This window comes from Elaeis guineensis, chromosome 3, assembly GCF_000442705.2.
Source record: "Elaeis guineensis isolate ETL-2024a chromosome 3, EG11, whole genome shotgun sequence".
In the NCBI taxonomy this organism is placed as follows: Eukaryota; Viridiplantae; Streptophyta; class Magnoliopsida; order Arecales; family Arecaceae; genus Elaeis; species Elaeis guineensis.
The window spans coordinates 96,166,927-96,190,877 of record NC_025995.2 but is presented as its reverse complement, the minus strand read 5'-3'; the positions used below and the strand labels follow the sequence as shown (position 1 = coordinate 96,190,877).

General features: G+C 33.3%; 2 protein-coding genes across 2 annotated transcripts; one reads left to right on the top strand and one right to left on the bottom strand.

The window, feature by feature from the left end:
- Positions 1-7,852: 7,852 nt before the first annotated feature.
- Positions 7,853-19,016, top strand: LOC105041694 (very-long-chain aldehyde decarbonylase GL1-9). Its single transcript, XM_010918687.4, has 2 exons — positions 7,853-8,641; positions 18,155-19,016. Exons 1-2 carry the CDS (start codon positions 8,411-8,413, stop codon positions 18,689-18,691), a joined length of 768 nt encoding a protein of 255 aa, XP_010916989.1. The 5' UTR covers positions 7,853-8,410; the 3' UTR covers positions 18,692-19,016.
- Positions 19,017-20,710: 1,694 nt separating this feature from the next.
- On the bottom strand, positions 20,711-21,389 carry LOC105041695 (auxin-responsive protein SAUR78). Its single transcript, XM_010918688.4, has one exon. The coding sequence runs from the start codon at positions 21,309-21,311 to the stop codon at positions 20,901-20,903; it is 411 nt and encodes a 136-aa protein (XP_010916990.1). The 5' UTR covers positions 21,312-21,389; the 3' UTR covers positions 20,711-20,900.
- Between the last annotated feature and the right edge of the window lie 2,562 nt (positions 21,390-23,951).

Below are 23,951 nucleotides of genomic sequence, written 5' to 3'. Positions count from 1 at the left end.
AGTTGCACCAAACATTGCAATTAAACTATACACAGAATCAAAATGAGAACTCCAACGAGTATCACCAACTCATTTCAATGTGGTTCTTTGATTTACCCCTCTACCAATCTCCAATTCATCAAATTCTAATAAATATGTAATTTTTTCAAGTTTAGCAGCTTCTAATTCATCATATCGTTTACTTGAGCTACAAATGAGATTTATTATGAAGGTCAAGTTTGAAAAGAATTGATAAATTGAGATAACCTCTTTAGAAGCAACAACTAGTACAAGTTATAATTTATAAATTATATTATAATAATATATTAATAAAATAAAATATATCAATAAATTAAAATTTAAAAATAAAATTTAGCAAAATTTTTCACCTGTGAGTAAAGCAATGCACATAATATGCATAACGATATTCCTTTCGAATTAATGCTTGCAATCCATTAAACTCTCCATGCATGTTACTAACACCATCATATCCTTGACCACGCATATTTTGAATGTCAAGACACTATCGAGAAAGGACATTGCATAATTATTTTTTAAGAATTGCTCCTGAAGTATCTTTAACATGCACTAAATCAAAGTATCATTCTCTTGTCAAACCATCTTTGTCAACAAATCTCAAAATAATAGCCAATTACTCTCCTTTCGACTCATCACATGCTTCATCAATAATAATGTAAAATTTGAACTTACCAATCTCCTTGTGAATATAATTTCGAACCTTACTTGCAAGGATATATAGGAGCTCCTTTTAGATTTTTTGAAAAAGTTCACTGAGAATTATATGGAGCATTTTGCAAGACAACTTTTACTACATCATCATTAAATGATGCTAACAACTTTATCATTTTAAAAAAATTATCATAATTTTTAGAATTTGAGGACTCATCATGTCCTCTAAATGCACAATCTTGATAAGATAACCAACGAATTGTATCAATGGAGGCTTTAAGTCTCAATCTATTTTTTCATTTTTCCTCTGAAGATTACATATTTATAAGATTATGAATATGTTGTGATTGATTAAATAAAGTATTACCATATTTCACTGTATTATTATACGATGAACAAGGATCGTCTCCAACATGATTAAGAAATGCATAATTCTTTCCATCATTAACTTTCTTCCAATTATGAAATCTTTTTACAAGAAACACATTTGCTCCAGAATGACTAGTTAATGGCTTGCCAAAGAGATAATATGGAAAACAATATGCAGCATTTTTTGCAACAGAGTATTCCAACCACGAGAACAAATTAAACCATGCAACAAAAAATCTATGAAGATATTTTTTAAAAGGACAAGAACCAGGATAACTTTGAAGACAAATTTGATATGCTCCCATTTTCAAATATTTTCTTCTTATTTCATCTCTTTGATTTATTAAAAATTCATAAATTTGTCGGCGTAATCTTGGGTCACATTCTATATCATTATCTTCTTCAATATCAATTCTTCGATTCTTAGAAGGACTCTCCTCAATCTCAAGAGTACTTTTAGTCATTTGAATTGATGTCGAAGGTATATTTTCATCATCAACCTCTCTCTTATAAAAAGAATCAATAGTTTTTTTCTTAACTATGACGAATTGATACTTGAGAAATTTTTACATTAATTAGTTAGAACAAATTAGACATTTATGTAAAGTAAAAAAAATAATATAATAATTATTTAAGAAAAAACTTAATTAAATTTAGAACATTCTTGTTCACTTAAATTGAATAATTCAAACAATATTTAAATTATAACAATTAAATTCATCCATAAATAATAAAATCTTAATTCACCTAAAAAAATTAGATTCTCTCCAAAAAATTCATAATACAGAACAAACTCATAAATAAAAGCTCATACTGAATCCACACAATTGCACAAAGTAAATATATTTCTATCAAAGTAAATCAATACCGAAAAGTGGAGAATAATCAACTAAAAAAAATTTTTATTGGCTTGTTGCTGAAAATTGATGCAGTAGACGATAAAGAAAACCCCTGATGCTGCTATCCCTTGTCCTCTCTTTTTGTTTTGATCGAAAATCATGAAAAGTGCTATCTCAATAAGTCTGTTCTTTTTACTTTGGATGGGATTTTTTTCTTTTTTGTGGGGTTCATTCTCTTTTTAAAACCCCCACAGAGCCGCAGGTCCTTCTACCTCTTAGCTTTCTTAGGCTTTGCCTCTTGACCTTCTTAATTCTCAAATTATAATATGTTATATTTTATTATAAGCCATCAGATCAATGTTTGGTTTTGGGAAAGAGACGTCCTACTTATGGTATAAGATATATATATATATATATATATATATTAAAAAAAAATTGGGGGAGCCACACCCCCTTTTGTCCCTAAAAAGGTCCGCCTCTACTCAGCAGGTCATTTTTTCCTCCATATAGGATTCGGGCCGGCTCACTCCAATAGCTTTTAGATTTTTGAATACAAAAATAGAAATCAAAAGCAATGTCAAATGGACCTAAACTTATAGATACTTGATTTTAGTTCAATCACTTTTACTTAGATCATGAGCTGGATGTAAGTTTATAATTCTAATTATGTAGCTTCATAACTTGACTCAGGGGAATTGGACAACATGAACTTTGGATGGCCAGATCCTTAGGCCAGAATTATCCAAATCTAACCAAGTTCATTGTTAGCAATGGTGAAATTCAAACAAAACAATAGGACAGCAAAGACGGCCTCACTTATACATACCAAATAATAATAATTTAAAAAAGTGATCTAACTTATACACCACGTACATATTATTCACCTGTGCTCAATGAAGTAGAATGCGGATTCGCTACAGTTTGCGCATGATGCCATAGAATACGGTGTACTTATAGATGGTTGCTATCAGAGGATAGGCGGTCACTAAATAACACGTGTATTGGTGCAAACCATGCAATAACGCGCACTGCATGGGTTATTTGATGGGGGTCTATCCTTTGATGATGATTATTCCTAGGTGCACCATACTTTATGATGCCGTACGTATATTACAAAGTATCCATGCTCCAATGAAGTATCCATATATTACTTGTGTATCAAGGTGGGAGATGGTGAAGGTCTAAAATCACCACGTTTAACCAAAGCAACAAGAGAGATGCTACATAAACTTTTTCTTGCAAATTGGAGACCCCACATGACAGCCAGTGATTGGATGGGACCTACATGATATATCAAAAGATGCACTAGAATTCTACCCATACACGGGCCATCGTGCAAAAAATGCGCGTTCGTACGTTGGACCAGACCTCCCCAATTCAATCCCCAACTAGGGACTCTATGACGGACCTCTTACCGTGTATGCACGCATCGGAACCCAATAGAGTGCTTTACCTAAATAATTTTTAAAAAAAATTATTTATAAAAATAATTAATTTTTTTATTTATTTATCAAAATAATATAAATTTTATAAAATATTATTTTAAATGGTATCTTATGATGTCCATATCATCACCTCTTTTCCATCTTTTTTTCACGTGAACTACGAAAAAATAAATAAATAAATAAAATCATCATTTGAAATGGCATTTTCAAAGTAATTTCAAGTGACGAGTTTAATTATTAATTCAAAAAAATAAAAAAATAAAAATAAAAATTTTAAATTTTTAAAAAAATAAAATTTATAATTTTGATTCAAATAAAAAACACCATTTCAAATTAGTATCCCCATTTCAAATTATCTTTTTAAAAAAATATCGAAAAAAAATTGATATAAAAAAATAAAAAATATCATAAAAAATTAAAAAAAATAAAAATTATAATTTTAAATTTTAAAAAAATAAAAATTTTAATTTTAATTCAAATAAAAATCGTCATTTAAAATTACAATCCCCTTTTCAAATTAATTTTTTTAAAAAAATATCATAAAAGAAGAAAAAAATGAGAAAAAAATAAAAATTATAATTTTAAATTTAAAAAAATAAAAATTTTAATTTTTATTCAAATAAAAAACATCATTTCAAATTATTTTTTCTATTTCAAATTAATTTTTATAAAAAATATCTCAAAAATATATCTTAAAAAATTAAAAAAATAAAAAATACAATAAAGAGAAAGAAATGAGAAAAAAATAAAACTTATAATTTTAAATTTAAAAAAATAAAAATTTTAATTTTAATTCAAATAAAAAATATCATTTCAAATTACTTTCTCCATTTCAAATTAATTTTTTTAAAAAAATATACCAAAAAATATCTTAAAAAATTAAAAAAATAAAAAATACTATAAAAAATGAGAAAAAATGAGAAAAAAATAAAAATTATAATTTAAAATTTAAAAAAATAAAAATTATAATTTCAATTCAAATAAAAAACATCATTTCAAATTACTTTCCATATTACAAATTAATTTTATTTAAAAAATATCCCAAACAAATATCTTAAAAATTTTAAAAAAATAAAAATACCATAAAAAAAGAAAAAATAAGAAAAAAAATGGGAAAAAAATTGAAATTATAATTTTAAATTATAAAAAAAATTAATTTGAATTCAAAAAAAATTAAAAAAATAAGAAATATAATAAAAAAGTAAAAAAAAGGAAAAAATGGGAAAAAAATAAAATTTATAATTTTAAATTTTAAAAAAATAAAAATTTTAACTTTAATTCAAATAAAAATTATCATTTCAAATTACTATCCCCATTTTAAATTAATTTTTTTATTAAAAAATTATATAAAAATAACTCAAAAAATAAAAATTAATATGTAATATATAATATAATATATCATAATAATAATATTTTATAATATATAATAATATTTATATTAGTTATTACAATATAATATACTATATTATATTTTAATATAGTATATTAAAATAAAATATAATTACTATACTATATTTTAATATAATATATGATAAAATAAAATATTATATTATGTTATAATATTATAAAAAAATATTATAAGATATTAAAATATAATAATATTATAATATATATTTTATTATAAAATATAAGATATTAATATAATATAATATATTATATTGTTATAATAATATATAATAATATAATTATATCATAATATTTGTATAATACTATAACCCTATCGTATCGAGCAGTTGATAAAAGCATCCTATTGTACCGATGCCTTATCGATTTATACCGATCCATACCGCACTATTTGTAACGATTCGTGCCCTACCGATTTGTCTGATTTAGCTTATTTTTAGATATTTTAAAAAATATAATTAAATTATCTGATATATTATTATTATTTACGTTATAATTTTTATAACCCTTTTAGTATAATCTTTTTTCTCCTAATCTTCAGAGACACATGAGACAATGTGTATCCATGTTCACAAAGCATAACATCTGTTCACTTGAAATTAAAATAATCTTTGATAAAAATAATAATTAATGATATAAAATAGAATAAAAAATATCAAGTGTAATTTGAAAATAATTATGTGATTTTTTAATAAAAAAATTAATTTACAATGGAGATAGTAATTTGAAATGATAATTTTTATTTGAATTAAACTTAAAATTTTTATTTTTTTAAAAATTTATAATTATAATTTTTATTTTTTCTCATTTTTTCCTCTTTTTTTACTTTTTTATGGCATTCTTTATTTTTTTAATTTTTTTGGAATTAAAATTAAAATTTTAATTTTTTTATAATTTAAAATTTTAATTTTAATTTTCTCCCATTTTTACCCTTTTTGGCATTTTTTTTAGGTATTTTTTCCTTTGTTTGGAATATTTTTCAAAAAAATTTATTTTAAATAGGGAAAGTAATTTGAAATGATTTTTTTTATTTGAATTAAAATTAAAATTTTTAATTTTTTAAAATTAAAATTAAAATTTTTATTTTTTCCCTTTTTTCTCATTTTTTCTTTTTTATGGTATTTTTTTTTAATTTTTTAAGATATTTTTTTTGAGATATTTTTTTAAAAAAATTAATTTGAAATGGAGAAAGTAATTTGAAATGATATTTTTTATTTGAATTAAAATTAAAATTTTTATTTTTTTTAAATTTAAAATTATATTTTTTCTTCTTTTATGGTATTTTTTTTAAAAAAAATTAATTTGAAAAGGAGATTGTAATTTGAAATGATATTTTTTATTTGAATTAAAATTAAAATTTTTATTTTTTTAAATTTAAAATTATATTTTTTTATTTTTTTTTATTTTTTCTTCTTTTATGGTATTTTTTTTAAAAAATTAATTTGAAATGGGGAAAGTAATTTGAAATGATGTTTTTTATTTGAATTAGAATTAAAATTTTTTTCTTAAAATTTAAAATTATAATTTTTATTTTTTTTTAATTTTTTTATGATAATTTTTATTTTTTTTATACTAATTTTTTTCAGATATTTTTTAAAAAAGATAATTTGAAATGGAGATACTAATTTGAAATGATAATTTTTATTTGAATCAAAATTATAATTTTTATTTTTTAAAAAATTTAAAATTATAATTTTTATTTTTTTTCTATTTTTTTATTTTTTTCTTTTTTTGGAGAATTAATAATTAAACTCACCACTTGAAATGGCAGTTTTGAAAACGTCATTTCAAATAGCGGGTTTAATTTTTTTTTTCGTCATCCACGTGGAAAAAGGATGGAAAAGAGGTGGTGACGTGAATATCATAAAATATCATTCAAAATGATGTTTTATAGGATTTATATTATTTTGATAAATAAATTAAAAATTAAATTATTTTTATAAATAATTTTTTTTTAAATTATTACGGTAAAGCACTCCAAACCAATATCCTACGACCTTTGCGTATTGGAATTCTTCGTTGACGCCATTATTGGCTACAACGTATACAACAATAGCAGTTTTGAGACTATTGAGTCCTTTCTTGCATGTCTATAATTTACAAAGTTTTTAGCTTAAAGGGCAAGATGCCAAATGTCCAGCATGAGAGGATCATACTTAAAAAGGGGTTGGAAAAGAGTCACAAGCTTCGTGGGCATGATTCTAAGAGGGTCTAAAAGCGTGACTCCAACGAAAGCGGCAATGGACGTGGGATACCCTACGGAGTTCCGGTTGTATCTTTTGCGCGAAGGAATGATTGATCTTCTTCTTTCGTTGGATCGCATTCCACACAGCCCTCAAAGCATCGCAAACTAACATTCATGAGCTGCACAGCTCTCAAAGCAGCATTTGCGCAATCTATCGATGGATCCGGGAAAAAAAGGTGAATCATTCTTTGCGAACCCCTACCCTACCCCATCTCGGAGCACCTAGCTGAGGGTCTAATTATTACTTGGACCAGATCTAATGGACCACGTCAAATCCCATGGTGGATAATGAGTTTATAGTATATTCAGTTTTGATTCTCGCTACACCCTCTCTAGACAAACGATTTGATTCAAACTACTCCACTACTGATACAGTAGCATCCTGTCTTAATAATCGAGTAAAGAAGGGGACTCTCTAAATGAGACTGCTAGCTGGTATGGAGGGACTAGCTTTATTTGCTTCCTAATGGAGTATGCCCTATCTGTCTTATTTTAATATAAATGATAAAAAATTAAAATAAAAAAAAAACTTTCTGTAGATTGTTCGAACCACGATGTGCCCCGGTCCACTTGGACCTGGGCCATGCAATAATTTATCTCGGGGAGGGCTCAAGCCCAACAAGTCACGTAAAAGTGGTCACCGTGGAGTCCAGAGAGCAAGAAAGGGTACCACGCATAAGAAAAATATCAACATATCATCCACAAACCTGGACTTCGCCCACCCCACCGCCAGAAAAAAAAAAAAAAAAAAAAAAAAAAATCCCAAATGGAAGTCCTAGGAAAGGTATACCTGTCGATGTCTCCAAGGCGGAGGCAACTCTACTTAAATAAGCTAAGAAAATTCTTTCCAAATTCCTCCATTCGGAAAAAGAAAAGAACAGGGCAAAGGGAAATAGCGCCACAACCTTTGTGGCTATCCGTCTACTCCGATCCCAAAAAATATCTCTTCGAATTTGTTCTAACCCTAATGTTGTACTTGAAGGGGTTTGTTCGGGTTTATTCCTCTTGACTCAAAGCCGTTGCAAACTGGTGCTTTTGATCCCTGTATTTTGATGGAAAAGCTTGAGATTATAAGCATAAGCACCGATTGTCATCTCCAAAACCCTCGAACCTTCGATCTTTCTGCCGATTTCTAGTGCCCCCTCTGGATTCCTGAGTTGTTTTGGTTCTCGTTCGCAGCTCGATTCCCAGTTCTCCCCGTGCTCTGTTCATTAGCTGAGCGTTCTTCTTCTAAAACGCCCAATAGAACCCTAGTTTGCTTTAGTTTTTAGATCTGTAACGAGAGTACGAGATGGAGCGAGTATTTTGATTTCTTGTGGGAAACAAAGCGATCTTTTTTTTCACTGGGTCGTTGTTCGAATCACAATCCTTCCTTTTGCTTTATGGGCTGTTAATCTCTTCTTGTAAGCATTCCTTTGGGTGTTTTGTTTCTTGGGAGGATGGTTTTGTGGGAAGGCTATGTCAGTGATGAGGTGATGGGCACGTTTGCCCCCATTGTTGTTTATTGGCTCTACGCCGGCATGTATCAGCTGTTACCCCCATTGGATCGTTACCGGTTGCACACTAGAAAAGAAGAAGAGCAGAAGAACTTGGTGCCCCTGTTGTCGGTGGTTAAGGGTGTTCTACTTCAGCAGCTTGTTCAAGCCACTGTTGCGCAAGTTCTGTTTCTGGTGAGAATTGAGAACTTCCTTCTTTTTTAGTTTTAAGTTTTGAAGCAACGCCATATTCTTTTGTCTCGGTTAAATGTGAATAGCAGCTTGCTTATACTGAAGGAATTGACTTGCAAAAGCAGTTATTTGTGAAATTAGTGTAGCAATATGGCTTCCAACTCTTTAACCATTGGTTGGAGAAAAATTTTGGCTTTGTTTTGCATAGAATAGGTAGAAAGAATTTGTGGATGCAAACAATATGAGAAAAGGTGGACAGGTGCATAGAGTTCTTCAAGGTATTCTTCTCATGGAAATGGGCACATCCACATTCATGTTCCTTTTTGTTTTGAAAAACAAATTTGAGTCATATGTCCCGCAAGTCGTACTTGACGAAAGTATTGGTGTATTTTTGGCAAGTTAACGTAGTTAAATAATTGTTTCATTTTAATAGTATGGCTGTTCGATTATTGGTTCTGTTTGTGACATGACTGCGTTTGAAAAAAAATAAGGAGAACCACAAAGATTTGTGCTTGTAATGTGCCAAAGTTCTGTTTGAAGACTATGATGAAACTAGTGGGTCTAGAAAGAAATGAGCCAGTTAAGACAAGTAATCCATAGCTATTATCATTATCATTGTACAGATCTGTGTTCAATGTGACCCTGATACTTGTGTCATGCAAAGGTTCCTGAAAGAACATAAGTCTGTGGCATTCAAAACCTGACAATATGTAGTTTACTCATGGATGTTAGGATGCATGTTGTGCAATATAGAATTGGTCAGTCCAACTTCCATACTGTTCATCAAAATGATGTCAAGTAATGTTACACCGTGGAGGCTAACTTGTGCTGATGCTGGACTGAGAGAGTGGATTGTGAACTGTCAAAAGGCTTAGATGACTATTTTTTTGCTGTCAGCTACTCTTTTAAATTTAAGCATCCTTGTGCTGCATCACCCACCCTATCATTTTATGTCACCTTGGAGCTATGGATGCTTCCTTGGTGATTGCCAGTCAGTTCATTAGACCAAAGTTAGCCTAGATGCATCAGATATAATGTTGGAAAAGGATTTGGGTTTGACAAACACCAAGCTAGGCAGTTAGCATTAGTCTTAAGTTAGTTTAGTTTTTAATTTTTGTGTCAAAATATCTTATGATCCAATTCTAGGTAACTACACATCTAACACGGCAAGCAAGAATGGTAATTGAAGACATGCGATACCAGAGAAGACATTTAGTAAACCAAAAGTAACAACTCTAGTATAGCTTCCCCAATACATACGTGATGAGTTAGAAGTTGAGACTAGCATATACAAGCTAGCTTTTCAATGATAAAATGCAAATAAAACTTGGAACAAAGGAAATGGGTCCATTGAAGAGTTATCAGAAGCAAGAAATGCAATATCATATCAAACCACCTAGTTCGATCGGTATCGTACCATACCAACCACGAATCAAGATAGTTTGTCATCTCAGTATGGATCTTGCTTGAACTAGTGTGAATTGGTCCTTACCAGGCTTAACTGCTTGAAACCACTCAGGTCTAAGCAACTTGACTTGGTAAGGACCCTAGACTTGTTTGGGACCTCAATAATTTGGGAAGAAAGGTATTCAACACCCTTTTCTCCCTCTGTTTCAAGGTGAGAGGTAAAGAGAGGACAAAGAGAGGGAGCGAGTGGAAGGGTGTGTAACAAAATAAAAATAAAATTAAATTAAATTAAAAAATTGAAAAACAAAGAATATTACATCTGAACATCAAAAACGAATTCACAAAACCTATTCTTCAATCAAAAGTAAATAAAGAAATATTAAACCTGAAAATTGAAAAAAAAAAAAGGGGTATGCTATAGTATTGTACCACACTTGTCTCCTATTGATATGCAGTCTAGTATCGAGATTAAGAACCTTGATCAGAAGCATCAAAGATTAAAAGTTTTTCACCAATGTAGGAATGTAGGCATGAATTCAATTTTTATGTCCTTTCATTTGGTAATCTCTATTGTCTAGGCACTTTCTTAAGACCCTTTTGTGAGTAAAGCGGTTAATGGGCTTGGCTTGGGCAACAAAAAAAGGACTTCATACCAGTCTCAAATGTAGTGTGATTTGGCCCAACCCTAGCTTAAAGCCTAGATTTCATTATATTGTGAATTATTTATAAAAATGATATAGCATTATAACATTAACCTAACCTTTAACTAGCCCTAACCTAGCCGTTCTCTCTTCTTCGTAATCCATATCATGCTTAGCCTCCCCTCTTCTCCTTTTCCCCTAGCTTCTCATCTCTTCCCAATCCTCTCCCCCTCTCTATTTCCTTCACCCTCCCACCCTCCTCTCACATCTTTGCAGCACAACTATTCCACCACTCTCTAGTTGTCACATTCACAATGCCTGCATCTCTTAAGCCACTTCGTTCACATTATCATATGTTGAAACTTAATCTGCAATCCTACCACAATACTCATCCCCAGCCACTATACCTACAATTCTTGCACCCAAAGCCCGCCCATGTTCAGCTACGGTGCTTTTCATGTTTTTTACCTAGGCTTGACCATTATAACTATCATGTGAGGCGCCTATGCTCAATTCCCATTCTTCCTAGCCTTCAGAAAACCTACTACAACCACAACCCAACCTTTCTCTCTCCTTTTCTCTTTCCTCCTGTGCAAGCCAATATTGGGCTCAAGCCTTGCCTTCTTGATCAAAAGATGGACTTAATCTAACTTGTGTTATTGTATACAGACCTAGATCAACCATCGCTGGTTAGGCTTGGGCTTGGGGTAGCCGGATTCTGTCAACCATGCCTGTGGACTCTATGAGTAAGGGGTCCTTATAGAAATAATAGTTACAGTAATCAAATAAGATTTTGCTATAGGTTTATTTTTCTCTCAATCACTATTATGCAATATTATAATGTTTTTTCTCTTAAAACTTCATGATTTTGATGGTCTAATAGCTTGAAGGCTGTTTTCTGTAGATCCTGTAGTAGTTTGTGGGTGACCCTTTCTGGCCTCATAATACATGCTTGTTAAGTTGAAGCATGCTGATTTTGGTTTAAACCATCACTCAAATTTAATCCTCCTTTGACCCATTTTTCTTGCTTTCTAGTTAGAATGGTTAAAACTTGCATTTTGTTTGGGTGTCTTTCTTAAAGTAGTTTAGTGCTTGCAGTTAATTCTTCAATATGATTATGAGCTTGTGCTTACATCACTTGATACTACTTGATAATGGTTTGCTAATCTTGCAAATATTTTGCCAAAGTGAAAATGTAATAATAGTGTGGACAGCTTGATGCTCTTTCATGTTTGCTCATTTTTACACTATGAATTGATGGCTATACTGGAAGAATATTCTGTCCTCTACCTTAGGTGACCTACTTGTAAATCTAGTTGAAAACCATAACTGAAGCGGCAATTGAAACCTCCATATTTGTTCTTTTGTCCTTTGCTTTAATTTGGCATTATGGATCACTTGACATGGATTGGCTTAGGAAACATTCTTAGGATTTAGTATTGAGTAGTTCTTCTTGTCTTTTTGAGGCTTAACGTTGGATGTCCATCAATATATTTGTTGGCTTAATGATTAAGTGTGATTAATTTACAAATGGTTTGAGACAGACTTGTATCTTGAAGCCTGATCACAATGGTGTTGCTTAGGCTCACTGATATGAGATGCAATGGCAAGCATTTTTACTTTTAGCATGATTTTGTTCTAGCATTTCTCCTTTGCCCATGCAAACAGCATGAAGACCACCCTAGCTTATTTGGAGTTTTGAGATTGCTTGTGCATATGAGAGTCTATATTCTTGTACCAATCTTCTGTTTCCTCCTACCTCTTGTAGGACTTTGTCTCTGAAGCATTGTTGTGTTTTCCTTATACAAAATTGTCCATTAGTATGGTATGCTAGGCGTGCCAATATTTTTATATTGTAGGCACTAAAACAAACATAAATGGTATTCACATAGTTTGTGAGGTGATAATGTTTCACCATTATATTGTACTATTCAACAAAACCCTTTCCTAGACATAGATACAGCATAGTGTTAGTAATATATAAATTTACATGTTGAATTTCTTGTTCTAGGTCTATGTTGATACGTGGGGCTTTGTGGCTCCTTCAGAATTGGGAAGGCAATGCTAATCAATAATGGTTCAATATATGATACTTATAGTTAGCCAGCTAGCCCTAGAGCTGCAAAATAGCTACACTGTTTATGAATAGCTTGAGCTTGGGTTCTTGAGAAGCTTGTTTGAACTCATCGAGATATTGAATAATCAATCCAAGCTTAAGTTAGGTTTTAACTTTTAAGCTCAATTAGTTACCAACACCAAGCTCTGTTCAATTTGGCTTGAGGACAGTTAGGTGAACTGCAGTCACATAGTACCTCAAGAAATTGCTCCAGAACTCTTTAAATGTAATGGTAGGACATTTGAAGTCATTGAACTATGATGAAAATTTTAGTTAGCTCTGGAGCTGGCCTTAGCCTTGCAATCACTAATCTTACTACTAAAGTTGGAAGTGCTAGAGTCTAGCATAGAATAGAAGCAGAATGAGACTACTAAAAGAAATCACTAACGCTCAAGGACAAGTTTGAAAACTTTACAAATATATATGCAAACCAACCTTGAGCTTCTTACTTAAGCTTGGGACAGGCTTAAGCTAGATTTAAGCTATATCCAAGTTCAACTAAACTTGAGAAATTCATTAATTGCCTTAGCTTGGCTAGTCAGGACCTCAGTTTTTCTCTATACTTTAAAATAGCATTGCCATGTAATTTTGAGTTTCTCATAGTGTTGGAAGGTTGACATACTTGGATAGTCCTCGACTCTTTAAAATCACAAATCATGGTTGCATCATCCCAATGCTCAGCACTTAAGCCAATTTATTTGAACTTTGAAGTTTATCTCTAAACTTTGTGCTGTATTTTTGGAGCTATAGGAATGTTGATCTGATTTTTGTATATTGCTATGGGCATAATGGAATGCACATGTTGCTTGGATTTATGCAGAGCATTTAACAACAAATTGAACCTCTGTAAATTAGGCCAAGCCTGATTTTGGGCTGGGTCCAGGCTGGCTAAGAGCTGTATTCGCCTGGCTGACCCTACTTGAAATTTAAAAAATGTTAGTAATTATCCAGTTAGCTGTATACATCTATTAATATATTAAATATTTGCACACTTCAGTCTTATTCAAGCCCTTCCTTTTCTTTCTTGAAGTCCAAATCAAAAACCCCCTACTCTCTTCTTTTGATGAAACTCTTTCTACCATCCCATTTCCATTGCCCCACTTCCCATGCCTCCGTCCCCTATTCTTCTTTCTCTTTCTTCTCCCAACTCCAGCACAAATGGAAGACAAAATACTGGATCAGGTTTGCTTAACCTGTCTTTTTCTCCCTCTTATCAGCTCCTTGCCAATTACACATCATCAGCATCCTTGTTCATGATAGCCACCGTCATTTCATCACTGCCATCATCCCCCTCCTCCCTCCCCCCCTCCCCCACTAAAATGCAGTCATGAAAGGGGATCAAATTGTGCCCCATCAGGTTAGGCTGGTTTGCCCTGGGCCTCAATTTTATCCAGTAGATCAGGCTCCAGCTCAAGGCTCTTTGCAAAGATTAGGCTGGGCCATAGGAATAGCATGTCAGCTCTTGATATTGATGTTAGGCTTAGCTCAAACATAGCCCAACTCAACCAATGTCGTGGTCTACTTCAAGTACATGGATGCCATTGGAAGTTTTTCTGTTAGTAATATATTAAAGACATTCTGAATATGTGCCAATTATATTGTATACGCTTTCCATTATTATTTCTCCTCATAATATGTTGAAGGCCTTGTTTAGTTTGAGAATACTTTTATCTGTGTTAAGAGGAATAAGCGACTAGCTAGTTTCTTTGAAACCTTGTGATGCCCCTCCGCCGACTTTATTCCAGAGCAGAAAATGTTATTTGGAGTCTGAAATAGAATAAAAATATAATAAAGGGAGTTCTTTCTGCACTATCCTGAAACCAGACATGATCTATAGTGATAAAAAGATAGGGGAGTTCATCTCTCGAACAAGAATACATTTATCACTTCATAGTGCAACCACATTAAGCAGGCTAGAGATTGTCGCTTGGGCAAGTCACAACCCAAATAGTGGCAATATAGAGAAGTATAGGTGCAAACATAACCTTACATACGCACATGTAAAGTGTGCAATCACCTAACATTTTTTGATTTTTACTCTTGGATTGCGACCAATATAACACACTGCTAACATCAGAGGCAGAGTTGAGGATTATTTAGTGCTCAGAAGACTCTAGACCCTGATAAACCATCAAGAGGACTCCAATGTTGACAATGCATGTTGTGTGATTAGAATGTGAAGGCTTATCTTATTGATGAGGTTATGTGGAATGTATGATGATGACACCTTTCCGCATTTGATCTTCTCATGCTACTTGAGGGAGCAATTTGGATAGTTTGATATCAACCTTAACAAAGAGGTACAAAAAGTTTTGAATTTCATGCCCCCATGGGTTGTGGCGGCTTTTTCTTTACTTTTTTTGGATGGGGGTGGGGCGAACAGGGATGGAGGGAGGGGGGGGCGGGATGGGCAGATAGAGATGGAGAGAGAAGAGGAATTGTGCAGGTATTGACAACTTAGGACCTGATTTTGATAGAGTACAGATTCTATTGTGATCTATTTTTTGGACAAAAAGGTTCTGTTCCCAAGATTTTGAGAAAGTGTTGCTATTTTCAATTTCTACATGTTGTTGGCCTGTCCATTTATATGTATCTTTTCTTCATTGGAAATTATTTTCACCCATTATTTCATCGACATAGAAACATGATCTCATCACTTTGTTATCATCTTGACTGTACATGTGCAACCATATGCACATGCATAAGAATTTATGCCTCAGAGAAGGGATTGTTTATCGAGTGCACGAGAACATTACTTGATATTCATATATGTTGATTTAGACTTCAAAATGATTCATATCCAAGTTTTATTGAGACTGAAGTCCTACACCTGGTCTTGAATTAGTGTTTGTATGTATTTGACAAGGACTTCCTCATCATTCAAAAAGCATATACATTGAAAGTCGGGAAAGAATAGAGAAATACCTAATAAACATGGACGGAAGTTGTTAGGAATGGATTTGCAAAGCTTGCAATGACACACTAAAGGCTATTCTTAATCAAGGATTTTAGCACTGTGTCATGTATTCATAATGGACTGGCATGACCTGTACAGCATGCTGAAATATATTGTGCTTTTCATGTGGCGTGTTACCATGTCAAGGCAAATAGCAAAGAAAATAGATCTGTGTCATGTTTGCCAGCAACAATACAGATTGGTGGACCCAATCCATGTTGGTCATGGTGTGGCATGGCAATATGGAATGGTACCATGATGCTCCCTGCTGTGCAGTGAATGTGCCTGGTGCCTTATGCTCTGTGACGGTTCATAGGGAAGTAAATATTCTGTTCCCATGCGTGAGGTACCAGAAGTATGCACTAGCATCCATGCCAACGTAAATGCTACAAGGTACCTAACTCTACCATGCTCATACTTGTTCACCATGGTATGTACTGGATGGTATGGCCCCAAAAAGTATGATGCTGTAACCTGTGGACCTTGTTAGGAATGTTTGTTGGAGTTATGGAGCTGAATTAGATAGTTGGGACAACAGTTGATGGTTATAGTTAAATTTACTATCCTAAACATTTGGTACGATACAATGCATGTAATGGAGGGTGCTATCTTATTATCACTTGCATTTTATGATTTGTCTGTTGCTATACATACTGTGGGAATTTTGATACTTGTTTCTGATAATTTATCTTTTTGTGTAAATTGTGTTCCATGTATGAAGCGTGGGGTGCATGTGTTGCATAGAGTGAAATAAACATTAGGCTCTTTACACAATAGCCCGGGCTTCTCTTACCCTAAGATCCGAAAACATTTTCATGGCAGTCATATTTAGGAGAAAAGTAATTTTGCCAGTTAAAGTGAGTTTGTTGTGTATAACGCATGAAGAATGAGCTTTGGTAATAGATTAAAATAAATGTAGTGTATAGAGATTTGGTCAATAAAGGCTTTGTCAGAAGAAAGTAAGGAGTAACAATTCTTCAACTCTAGAGGAATCAGAAGCACCTTGCATGTCCACCAGAGGCTGTGTTGTTTGCAATGTCATATTAAGGATAGGGAAGCTTAGATAAAAGGTAACTTTTTTTGGTATTTCTTCATTATTTGAGTAAGTGATAATGAATTTGGTGCAAGTAAAGCTTTGCTTGCCAATGCAAGTGCAGAAAAGGAAAGAATAAAAGGCTATTCATCGAGGATAGATCTCCAAAACACATGAGTTATTTTTTGTAGGATTTTACTACATTATGGTTAATGTTCAAGTCTGTGGGGTTTGTGAAGATGGTATATTGGAGAAGAGGCGAGTAATGATCCTCAAAAGTATCAGGGAATGCACAAAGAAGATTGGCATGACAAAGCTCAGAATTTGAACACATGTGAATGACATACACATGGTAAGGTGATGAGAAAATAAGATTCTTCACCAATGGGTTTTTGGCAACGTTTGGGGGAAGCGCACTTTAGATAGAAATTCATCATTAGTAAATAGGTCTTTCATGACAATTGCCCTTTGATGGAGAAGTCAGCCACCAACTTGAGGAATAATGAAGGGCCATATGTCTTTCATCTCATGCCAATGCCATGGGTGTTGTTTCATGTGTGCAGGAGCAAAGTATGATCTCCAATGATAGTCATGTGACTCATGTTTACATGCAGCAGTTGTGGCAGATAATCAGCCTTGAGTTAAAAGAGGATGGCAGATCTCACATAAACCAAAATTAAGTAATGCACAACAGAAGTGCTCAAATTTGGACCTATGGACCATTGGGCTGTAGAAGGCACAATTTAGGTGATGCTCTTTAGGTTTGTGGTTCTCCAAGCATGAGAATTTTGGAACATGGACAGCTTGTTTGGGTTGAGAGAAATGAAGAGAAGAGAAAATGGGGAGATTCAAATTTTCTCTTCTTTGTGAGAAAAATAAGGGAATAAATGGAGAGAAAAGAAGAGAAACAGAGAGATGTTATTTCCCCTAAGGCCACAGATTTATTTTATCTCTAAGTGGAGAGATTCAGAGAGAAAGAAACCAGATGCTCAGAATAAGTTTTTTTATTCCTCTTTTACCCCTAAACTGGATAGTTCCAATAAATTCTTTCTTGTGCATGCAAACAAGTGAAGAGAGTTATTTTCCCCTCTTCTCTTCTCTTCTCTTCTCAATTTTCTCTGCTTTCTGTTGTATCCAAACGGTGTCATGGTTGCATCTTTCATGTCAATGAAGTCAAACTTTTAGAAAGTGGTATTTTTCAGCTGAGTTTCAATATCATATGGTTGACATGCTTGCTTTTTTGCTCTTTTCTTGCATTAGGCACCACCAGCATGAACAATGTTAGAAGAAATTGCCGGCAACAAATGCTGATATAACCTTTGCATTGCGCCTATTTAATTCTTTTTTCCATGTCTTATTTCAGATAACTTCAAGTGCAACAGGGACTCCAATTCAACCATCCATATTAGTTCAACTCATCCAGATCTTTGTGGCGATGCTAGTGATGGACACATGGCAATATTTTGTGCACCGTTACATGCATCAGAACAAGTTCCTTTATCGCCATATTCACTCCCAACATCATCGTCTGGTAGTTCCTTATGCAATTGGAGCCCTCTACAACCATCCATTGGAGGGTCTCCTTCTGGACACCTTGGGTGGGGCCATCTCATTCCTGATCTCAGGGATGACAGCACGAACAGCTGTTTTTTTCTTCTGCTTTGCGGTGATGAAGACTATTGATGATCACTGTGGCCTCTGGCTGCCTGGCAACATCTTTCACATTTTCTTCAAGAACAACACTGCCTACCATGACATCCACCATCAGCTTCAGGGCTCAAAGTATAACTACTCTCAGCCGTTCTTTTCTATTTGGGACAAGATGTTGGGCACTTACATGCCCTACAGCTTAGTCGCCCGCCAGGAAGGGGGGTTGGAGGCAAGACCATCGAAAGACTAGTTTTAACCTCTCATCAATATATAGGTCTTTATCTACAACGTTAGTTGTCGCGCTACTCTGAAGATCAAAGAAGCAAGGCAATTATCATCATTTTCCAAGGCTAATGAATATAGGAGAAGATGGAGATGTTTCCATCAAAATGTATTGCTTGTTTCTTTGGCTGTGTCATTTGATAGTCAGCTATAGCCCTTTCTGACTGCTCTTTGGAGAGTGCATCTCTTGTTGAATCAGCTTTTTATATCTTTCTTTTGTTTTTGGTTATGTAGAGTTTTGAGTTTTGTTAATATCAGGCAGGTCATGTATCGAATCTGGAAGTTGCTACTAATATGTTTGGCAGATTATGGAAACCGATATTCTAATGTTATTTATCTTAGTTAGGCACATTTTTTTTATTTATTCTTTGAAAAAATGATTACCACCATTGGAGTGTCTGAACGTACAACCCAAAGTCCCAAATGTAGTCTCTGGACGCATCTCTGCACCATTTGGCGTGTTCAACCGATCTGCCATATTTACTTAAAAAACAGTCCCTAGTGTACCCACCACCAAGGAGGGATTGAAGAATCAGAGGTGACCTTGGTAAGCTCACTTTCTTTTGGGTGAGCTCGTAGGTTGATGTTGTGACCGAGTTTGAAGCATGAAAAATTTTGCGAGTGTCGAACTGTAAATTTCTTTGTGCAAGTAGAGATATATGGTGCTAATTCTCAACAGCATTTTAAGGTTTTTAAGGTTGAGAGGCCTTATTTTATTAGTGATAGAAGCTCCTACGCTTATCAAAATTTTGAAGACCAGAATTCAATGAAGTTTGACGGTGTCATCTGCAACTTGGCTTCATTGGATTGGTAAAAACACAACTTTTTAAAACAGAAACCTAAGTTTGAGATCGAGCTCTGTTAGGATCTTAATAATAAAACAGCAACAAGGTAACAATCCAGGTCCCCTATATTTTGCTCGGGAAAAAAAAAAAAAACTAGGTCGTCTGCAAGAATGCAGCCAAAATAATATGGATCCTACTCTTGTTTTGTGTGGAATGTCAAAATAAGCTAAATTAATAGCCTAACTTCTGGTCAATAAATACATCCATCCATGCATTCATATGAATAATGCGTGGGCGTGGTGGAGAGAGGGCTGGATGCCTCAGCAATAAATTACTGCTGATTAGTTTCAAAGTATCAGAAGACAGTGTTATTGATATCACTGTAAAATATTTGTATTCATAAATTCATTTGGAAATCATGCTAGAATTAGTTCACAGAAACTTCAATGTAATCAAATTTAGTTATAAGACAGCTTAGCAGCAATAACAAAGTGGATTTAGATGCATATGTCCTCTATTTTTTTATTTCTTTTTTCATTTTTCTTATTGGAAGAAGGAGGTTGGACTTATCTGACTCGTCTAAATGATGACATCAATATGCGTTTGTGAAGCAATTTTGGATCAGAGAATATGTAACTGTAGATCATTGGGACTTTAAATAGCAATTATTATTATAATTACATAATTACCATGAAAAAATAATATGGGCACTTTCCTTTCTAAGTTGACCGAATAAAAATGAGAGTGATTTACAAGCTGTCATCGAAAGATGAAAATATTGGTTCTAACAAAGAATATAAATTCTTAAATTTGTTTTTTTCCCTAAAATGTGAATCTTCATTCAACCGGTACATGTCATTCACATTTAAACTAAGAATCCAACCAAAAATGACAAAAATAATATTTATGAAATTAGAAAAGGGAAATCACATCATCAAGTCCATCAATTGGATAATAAGATGACAGGGAGAAACATCCCTTCTGCTTATAATTACCAAACAAACATGAGAAGATCAGCTATGTCTGCCATCTAATCCATGAAAGAAGACAAGGATTAAAGCATAATATTTTTGATTATAATTATGCAGACTATGATCTAGATTCCAATTTCCATATAAACGTGACATGCAGCTGTTTTTTTTAAAAAAAAAAACTGACGACAGAGAGAGGGAATTTTTAAAGAAAGAACAATTATATACCAATTTCTTAATTTATTTGTCTATTTACTGACTAGGAAACAGAACCTTCGTTCACCCTTTAAATGTACATCCTCATGGAAATAATAAGAATTAGACAACCATGAGCACTTATCACGCAAAAGAACAACACTTCTTAACAAAATCAATTTAAAGGCTAAAAAAGATAGCACTTTTAGAGAACCTCTAAATCTCATCAATTATCCTGAGAATAGAACTCTATGATCTCCTTCAAGTTGAGCTGCAGCATGGATGCAGAGGAGGAGGAGCAGTCATTGTAGACCAACCACAGCATATGCTCGAAGAGAATGGCGTCGACGTCGACAAAGATCGCATCTTTCCTCTTCGACTCCCTCCCCTTCCTCTCTTTCCTCACCATCTCCAACAGAACCCGGAAGGGGTCCATGTCTAGAACGAAAGGATCCACAAGGAACACCCTTCTCTCCTTCCCCACCACCACCCTCACCGTCGAATCCTCCTCCTCGTTGAAGCCATCGACCGGCGGCAGAGTTCGGTAGCCGAGCCGCGACGAAGACGATGGCCAGCGGAGGAAGACACAGCAGCCGATGGGGCCAGCGCCGGCGATCGAATTGGCCGGAGAAGGCATTTGGATGGAGAATTTTATGGGTTTTGCTGCTCTTCTTCTCTCCTCTCTGCCTCGCTGGTTTCTCCGTGTTTATGGAGTCCAACGGTCGGTTTTTTATTTATAAGAGATGATGCTCCTTCTTATGTTTATTGGTGTGATTAGCTGGCATGGTAGCCGTTGGACTGGCAGGGGGCGGTGTGGACTTGGCCAGCGGCTTATATGGCTTGGCTCGGGTCGGCTTGGACTCCACCAACCCAAGGGCGAGACAAAGCTCTGCTCCGGTTAGAACCGAGGATATCATTGCAGTAGGTTGCCAATGCTATTGGTTGACTATGGAAATAATATATATTTTTGCAAAAAATTAGTTTTGGAATTTAGAACATATAGGTGGCCTTCCGGCACTTAACCAACGACAGATTTTGCTAGTAAGTTGACTAGCATCATCAACAACCTATAAATAATTTATGTTATCAGATAACGAGTTAATGCTTTAAATATACTACCAGAAAAGCCCATATATACTACTCCCTAATGATAAAATATTAATATTGATGAACTAAACATGTTGTTATAATATACGTATGTATTTGATCTATCATCTTGATGCTTTCCCATAGTAATTACAAGAAAGTAAGGTTATTTTAAGCTATTAGCTCGATGACTACTGATTACAATAAATATACTAGCAATGCTATAGTTTTGTTGTGCAACAAAGGAGTTTTAATAGGGTTAGGTGGGATACACGACAGATGTTAAGATCAGGGCCGGTCCTGATATTTTTTAGACCTGAGACTAAATAATAAGATTTTTTTTATTAAAAATTAACATACTTTAAACATTAATTATCATTAAAAAAATTAATTTACGTACAATAATTTTTTATAGATATATTCGCTAAGTAGCATATGAAATACATCATTAATCTATGTAATTATTTTTTTATTATAATATTGTAGAAAGTCATCCTTGCATCCTATTGGAATATCAATACAGGGTCTAGGCCTGGGACGGTCGCCTAATTCGACCTGCCCCAGGGCCGACCCTGGTTAAGATTATGATGATAATCGGTGTATGCTTTCGTCAATCTCAAAGTCTATTCTTCGAGCACAAGTAGATTATAATAATAATAAAATTCTTCTAAATTTAGTATAAATTACCCGTGTCCATGAGTTTTAATAGATTGAAGTCGGAATCATGACAGATGTTAAGATTATAAGATTATTTTAAACTGTTAGCTCTACAACTACCGATTACAACAAATATATTAGTAATGCTATAGTTTTGTTGTGCAGCAAAGGAGTTTTAATAGGATTAAGTGGGATTCATGACCGGTGTTAAGATTACGGAGATTATCAGCATATGCTTTCGTAATTCTTAAAATCTATTCTTGAAGCACAAGCAAATAATAATAATAATAATAATAAAATTCTTCTAAATTTAGTAGAAATTACTTGTGCCCATGAGTATTAATAGGTTTAGGTGAGATTTATGACGGATGTTAAGATTATAAAATTATCCTCCAATGCTTTTCATAAATCTTAAAGTCTACGGTGAAGCATAAGCAAATTATAACTATAATAAAATGTTTTGGAATTTGGATTAACTCGTGCCTATTATTAATTCAAAGAAGTTGTACTAATGTTTGTAATTCTCTCACTATTCCTTTTATATAAACGCCACATGTCGTTGAGCTTAGGATTGAGAAAAATGAGAGCTTCACGATCTTAGCACATATATTTCTAATATAAGATTGTAAATAAATGACTTTTGGCGATACAATCTTAGTACAATTTAGATATGAATCACAGATTAATCAAATTAGCCTTTTTTTTCAACATCAACATCCTTCCCTACTTCAGTGAAATCTAAGGTTGGGATGCTGATTGTGCATTGTTATTATGTTTCTAAAAAACCCATACTCTACAAAGAAAGTTGTTTATTTTGTAAAGATTTACATTTGCAAGTGGCGACCAGTGCAAATCAAGTGATCTTTTGGAGTGGGATTCCCTAATTCAACGACTCATGTATTTCATACCGAGGCATTGTAAACTTGATGGGATCCGATGGATTTTAAGACTATAATCAATAATCATTTTTTACAAGCAAATATCACATCAATAAATAAAATAAGAAAAAAAAAAAAGAAAGGTCAATATTGCTCCAAACAACTCTTACAAAATAAGAATGGTGCGTAACTTACGGTGAGTAGGATAATGTATTTGGACGAATAAATATTTATTACAATAGTGATATCACGTCGAATTTATAATAAATTAATTAAAAATTAAAAATTGATGAGACAGTATGAAATATTTTCATAAGAATGAATAAAATATATGATAATCAATAAAATATAAATATTTTAATTAATTTATTATAAATTTGATGTGGTATCATCGTTGCAACCAATATTTACTTAGGACCCCTCGCATCCTTTCAACGCATCGTCATTGGATGCACGCCCTCCAAGGATTCTTTTTTTTAAGGATTGCTGTGGTTTCTTTTAGGATTGCTGTAGCGGCCGTTCGTTTTATTAGCAATCATAGTTTAATGTATGAAGTAATTAATGCGCTAAAATGGTATAAATTAAAGGGAAAAGAGTTTGTTTTAGTCTTGCAGCAACGCTCTTATGCCTTAAGCAAGCACGAATGTGATGGTGAA